The following is a 5,977-nucleotide window of genomic DNA, read 5'->3' on the forward strand; positions in this document are numbered from 1 at the left end:
TTCTCAGAGCTGGGGTTTTTGGGCCCCACAGTGTGGGGCCAGTGCTGCCCCGGGATCTGTCCCAGCTGCTTAGGCTCTGTGCCACACCCCGTTATCTTTGCATCTTGGGGTTGCACTCTGTTGTGCAAGGCTCTTGGAAGGAGCTGTTGCAAGCAGCTTCCTCCCTGCTCCCATGGCTGCCCTGTGCCCAGGTTCCCCATGCAGGCTGCACAGCAGCATTGTGCAACTCGGGCAGGACGGGGCAGAGCTCTCTTTTGTTTTTGCAGCCAATGGAACTCAGCGTGCTTGGAAAATACAACCTGGAGGCCCATAGCTCTGCCTGGTCACAGCTCTGGGAGCCTGATGAGGTTTTTGGGGTGCTGGGGGGCCTCTGGCAGGCTCTGAATTCCCCCTACAGCTGGGACTTAGGTCCTGTCCCCTAGTAGTGTGCTTGGGCCCCTGCCCTAGTGAGCACTTGTTCGAGGTTAATAGGTCTGCAGAAATGCTGGCACCCAGCACTCAGCCCTGAAAGGCCCCATTTCTTCCTTAATTGCAACTCAAAATCAAATTAGTGGCATTAAATTTGCTCTGTGCCCAAGAGGTGCCGCAGAGAGGGGAGGACGCGCTGTACCCTTCATCCTTACGTAACAAAAAGGGCAAATCCCTGCTTGGAGGGCATAGCTGCCCCAGGGCTGCACATGTGGGGCTTCGCTCCCTTTGGGGCACGGAGGACAGCCAGAGGAGTTCTCCAGGGCTGGAGAACCGAGCATTGCTCAGGGCAATGCGGTGTCTCTGCTGGAGAGGGGGTTGAGGCCATCCCACTACTGAGGCTGGATATGCACCAGTGTGTGCTAGGCTGCATGGCCCAGCTGCACATCTCTCCAGCAGCAAGCCCACTGCTTGCTTGGGATAGGCACCAGGGGCTCCCTGCAGGTGCTGTTTGCTCAGGGTGCAGCCACGTGGTGTCACGCAGAACATCCTCCCTTGTGCCAACCCCCTGGTCTGGCCCTGCTCTTGCAGCGGTGCTGCTCCAGGTGCCCCCGTGTCCCACCATGAGTGCCCGTGGGGTTGGCATTGGGTGGAGAGAGGATGAACCAGAGGGGGATGCGGCACCTCCTGCTCCTGGGAAGCCCATCCTTGGGGTCCGCCCACATCACCAGTGCCCCACAGAGCACATGGGGACATGGTGCGGTGTCCCAGTGCTACGCAGTCCCACGGCCCCACAGCATCACAGCCCGATACGCCAGCTTGCCCTTCGTTCCAATATAATCTTTATTGGGGAGACTGGTGGGGTTGAACAAGGCCGGGTATAAAACATGGTCATTGTCACAACCAGCGGCGGGAGGCATCGGCAGAGCAGAACAGAATCGGGATCGGCCCCCGTTCCCCGCGCCCTCAGCTCTGGGCAGCAGGGCAGTGCCAAGGCATCGCCTGCCCCACCGCTCCGCAGCCCCATCCCCAGTGGGTGCTGTGCTCTGGGGGCTGCTCCTGGCTCCAGACATGTAGGGTGGGAGGGGGCAGCTCAGTGGGGCCCCCGGCTCCCCCAGCCCCGGTGTCCTGGGGGCCGTGCTGGGGCTCAGCCTCCTGCCCCGGTGCTGCGGTGCTCGGCCCTGAGGGAGCACTTGCAAATTATGGCTTTTTCTTTTTCTTTTTTCTTCTTTTTTTTTAGGTTTCTTGTTTCTTTGTTTTTGTTTTTTGCTCTTTTGGCAGCAAACTTCCCCATCCAGATGCTCTGGGGAAAGCAAGACCGTGCACAGGATGTGCTGGACACAGGGTCCATCGCAGCCCTGGGTGGGTGGGCCACAGGGAACGGGTGCAGCTCAATGCCTTTGTGAACACGTAGCGGCCTGGGACGGATGGGGAAAAATCCTCCAAAATGAGGATGAACAGGAGCTTTCCTCAAGGGCTGGCGGAGGGCATGGCCACGTGTCTGCTCGGTGTGGCTGCGACTCGGGCGCACGGTGCGTGGCCTCTGAGACGAAAGCTTTGGCAAATAAATTACAGAGAGGGGGGTGGTGGGGCTGTCCTGATGCCCATCTCTGGGCACCGCATCTCCTTGGGGACTCCATGGCCACGGGGCGACAAGATCAGTGCCACCATCAGGACAGCGTCCGCTCTGGAGAGAAGGAGCCCGGGGGAGGGTGCTCAGCGCTGGGGACGCACAGGGACGGGCTGTGCTCCCACATCCCCCTCCCCAGTACCACGGGTGCTTGGGGGGCTGCCACCGGCTCTGCGCCATGTCCCAAGGCGCAGCATCCCACCGCCAGCCCATGTCCGTGGCCATGCTGAGGGCCGGCGCATCCCCACGCGCACGGAGCATCCCACGCCGGGCGCTGCTGACACACGTGCTGCCGTCCTCTCCCTCCTGGGGCCGGGGCACAGGGTTCACATGATGGTGCAGGAAGACAGCGGATTTCGGATGTGGCAGGTGCAGGCGGCCCCGCAGTACTGGCGGAAGGTCTGGTAGCAGCTGCGGTCGGTGTCGCTGCTCCACTGCACGGGGTTGGCAGCCAGGGCCTCGGCCGGCAGTCTGTTCAGGATACTGGTGTTGACGGCCAGCGCCGCCAGCCCGTAGTCGGTGAAGAGCACGGTCTCCCGCTTGCAGGTGGGGCAGGAGATGAACTTGTACTTGGGGCACGACTCGTAGAGGATCTGCAGACACTCCTCACACACCGAGTGCAGGCAGGAGAGGATGCGCGGCCGCTTGTTGGTGAAGTTGTACATGTGGCCGCAGGTGGGGCACTCGAGGGGCTCGCAGGGCGTCGAGGGGTGCAGCACGTACTGGTTGACGATCACCTCGTCTGACGGCGGCTGCCGGTGGAAGCACACCTCCGAGCTGCCCTTCCGCTGGCTCTGGTACCCGCGCTCGCGCCGCGGCAGAGGGGGAGTCCGGGGCAGCGGCAGCGGCGCGGGGGCTGCATCCAACGCCGGGATGTCCCCGCACGCCTGGTTGACGATGATCTCGGACTCAGAGGGCCATGCTCGTTTGGCCACCAGGGGCGGCTCCCGGCACGGCGCGGGTGCGTAGCGTGGAGGTGCTGCCTGCAGCTCCGAGAACTTTTCCGGGTGGATGATCTTCATCGCCTCCATTTTAATGATGACCTGTTGCCCTTTCAGACACGACATGAGGATCGTTTTCACATTACCGTCCACCGCTCTGGGGTCTCCGAGGGACGCCTGCATGAGGCTACAACATGCCAGCAGCATGCAGCGCTTTCAGTCTTGTTCTGGAGTAGGAGCACGGTGGGCAGCCGGCGGTGTGGGAGCGCATCCTGGGGATGGGGGGATGTGCGGGCGCTGTGCACCCTGTTCTGAGCGCCCCAGGGTGCAGGCGGGAAGGCGCTGCTCACGGCCGCATCCTGCCCAAACTGCCTTTGAGGATGCGCTCGGGCAGGCGATCAAAGCATCTGCTCCCCGCGGGATGTCAGTGTGACATCGCTGTCAGCGGCGGTGTCACCAGCAGCTCCCCTTTGCCTCGGTGGCAGCCCCGCACCGGGAGGGGTGAGCGGATGCCCACGGTGCGGGGCAATGTGGGACGATTTGGGGCAGGGAAGCGCGGCTGGAGTGTTGGCAGCGCCGCGGGGAGGGCGCCCGCCTCCTCCCAGCCTCGGCTCCTGTGTACGCCGTGTGGATCCTCGTGGCGTTGGTGCAGATTCGTCAGCGCTGACTTCCCGGCTCTCCCGCTCGCTGTCACCGCGGGCTCTCACGGGCCGTGGGGCTCATCCCACCCAGGGCCGGGGCTGCCACGTGCCTCCTCGTTGAGGTGTCGGTGCCTCTGCTTCCAGCTCAGCTCTGTGCTCACTGCAAATGAAAAGCAGGAGGATGTTGGCTGCTGTGCTCCCCGGGGCTCTGCCCGCACAGTGCTGGCGGTGGCTGCGTGCCTCCATCCCGCGGTTCGCTCTCTCAGCACCGGCCCTACCGGTCCCTCCGTCTGCCCCACACATTTCCCCCGAGGCCCCTCTTGGGAAAGGCCCCGCAGAGCCCTTTGCCCGGGGAGATGCGCCCCGCAGCGCGGGGTCCCCGGCACCCCGACCGGCACACACAGCACCTTCCCGGGGGGGCTCCCGCCGGCCCTCCTCTGCTCAGGGCTCTCGCTCACGTTTAGCCCCTCCTCTGCTCTGTGGATCTATTTTTACCTCTATCGCGCGCTCCTGATCTATCCCTGCTACCATCGTTCCCTCCTCCTCCTCCTCTCCTCCTCCGCCGCTCCCTGCCCTCGGCCCGGGATTTGGGGACAGAGGGGGTGGCGGGCAGCGCCCTGGGGACATTTTCTGCCTGGGACAGCGCGGTGACAGCCCCCCCAATCCGGGAAGTGCGAAGGCGCTCTGCTGTGCTCTCCTCCATCATGCCGCAAATCCTGTTAGCAGGACGCCTGCTCCCTGCCAGGCCTGACGGAGGGGGCCGGGGGGGGGTGGTGGGCATCTGCTTGGGGAGGGGTCAGCGACGTGTTCAGCCTTGGATACCCGAGAGCTGCTGGGGATGGAGCCCGGCTGACCTCGAGGGGTGACACGGGGAGAGGGAGGGGGGGGGGAACTGCTGTGGGGTCCTGTGAGCATCCCGTCCCGCACCCCGCACCCCACGGGCATCCCGGGAGCCCCGCACCCCGAAGCCCCCGCACTCACCCGCAGCAGCGCACGGGCACGGCCATCCGGGCAGCGTCCGCCGTCACACCCCTCCGCGCAGGCCCCGCAGCGACACCGAACCCCCGGGGCGACGCAGCCCCCCCCCCCCCCCCCAGTCCTCCCCGGCCCTCCGCACACCCTGCTCCTGCGCTCCGCTCCCAGCGCAAAGCCCCGCAAAGCCGCAGCCACAGCCGCAGCCCAGCTGTGCACGCACACATGTGCACATACACGCGTACACACGTGCACATACATACATGTACACGTACATACATGCACATACATGTGCCCCGGCATACGCGCGCGCCTGCGCGCCCGCAGGGTGATGCTCCCGGCCCGCGACCGTCCTTACCTGCGGGGCTGCGGCTCTGCGGACGGTGCTCCGGACGCAGGGTCCCGGTGCGGCCCTGCGCCTCGTTCCGGCCCCGCTCGGTGCGGCTAAAGGTTATCTGAAAGGCGCGGGGATGCGGCTCCGGCTCCGGTTCCGCGGGGATGCTGCCGGTTCCGCGCCGCCTCCCTCCCGATTCCCACGGCCCGGCGGCAGCCTCCGGCCGCTTCCCCGCTCCCGGCGTTGGTGGGAGAGACGATCCTTCGGACAAAGGCCCTGGGGGCACCGCAGAGCCCCGCAGCCGGGCAGCCCCCGTCCTCGGTCCCGCCGCCCCCCCGGCCGCCGCGCCGTGCCCCGCCAAGGGCTGATGCAAGCGGCCGCCGGACTGAGGGGGGGCTCGGCAGTGTTCGGCAGGTGCAGGCGAGCGGCTCCGCGCGGTGCCGGTTCCCTCCCCGCCGTCCCGCGGGGCTCAGCGCTGCCGGCGGCGCGGCCGCGCTCCCTGCGCGCTCCCGGCGCCCGCAGTGCCGCTGCAGTGGTGCAGCCGGCTCACATTTCTCTAGCTCAGCAGCGGCAGCGCGGGGCCCGCGGCCGCATCGCCCTCCGCCCCACGCCCGCCCCCTCCGCACGCCGCCGCCCCCGCCGGGGCTCGGCCCCGCTTCCTTCCTGCCCTCCCTCTCCCCAACACGCTGCCCCCCGGGGGGTCCGCCCGCTCCGTGTCGCCCCCAGCTACGGCGTGGGGAGGGGGGGAGGGGGGGCGTGGTGACTCAGCATTGCGCTGCTGGTGGGGGCAGTTCTGCTGGGGCGGTTAGGGAGGCAGCCCACGGGGATGTCGCTGCGTGCCACGCGGGATTCGGGCTGAGCAATGTCCTGAGCCGATGGCACGCTGCCCCCTGGCCCTGCTGCTGGGCCAGCCCCACGCAGCCCACCTGCAGCCCACGGCTCCGTTGCCAGACCTGCTGCCCAGCTCTGCAGATGAACCCCCACACGCACCTGAGGTCCAAGCCCCGCTGAGCATCATTCCGCTTCCTGGGAGCTCTTGCTGTGCCATGGC

The 5,977-nt window shown here is 66.5% G+C and overlaps 1 protein-coding gene across 2 annotated transcripts; it reads right to left on the bottom strand.

Annotated features, from left to right (window-relative positions):
- Positions 1 to 1,617: 1,617 nt before the first annotated feature.
- On the bottom strand, positions 1,618 to 5,234 carry RNF208 (ring finger protein 208). 2 transcript variants are annotated; one of them, XM_042879086.1, is made up of 2 exons: positions 4,951 to 5,234; positions 1,618 to 3,780 (listed from the first exon to the last, which is right to left on the bottom strand). In XM_042879086.1, exon 2 carries the CDS (start codon positions 3,184 to 3,186, stop codon positions 2,365 to 2,367), a length of 822 nt encoding a protein of 273 aa, XP_042735020.1. In that variant the 5' UTR covers positions 3,187 to 3,780; positions 4,951 to 5,234; the 3' UTR covers positions 1,618 to 2,364. The 2 variants fall into 2 exon arrangements, with proteins under 2 accessions (XP_042735020.1, XP_042735021.1); XM_042879087.1 differs by lacking the exon at positions 4,951 to 5,234 and adding an exon at positions 4,602 to 4,617.
- Positions 5,235 to 5,977: the final 743 nt, after the last annotated feature.

This window comes from Lagopus leucura, unplaced genomic scaffold (assembly GCF_019238085.1).
Source record: "Lagopus leucura isolate 7727_CA_CO unplaced genomic scaffold, USGS_WTPT01 Super-Scaffold_100022, whole genome shotgun sequence".
Classification (NCBI taxonomy): Eukaryota; Metazoa; Chordata; class Aves; order Galliformes; family Phasianidae; genus Lagopus; species Lagopus leucura.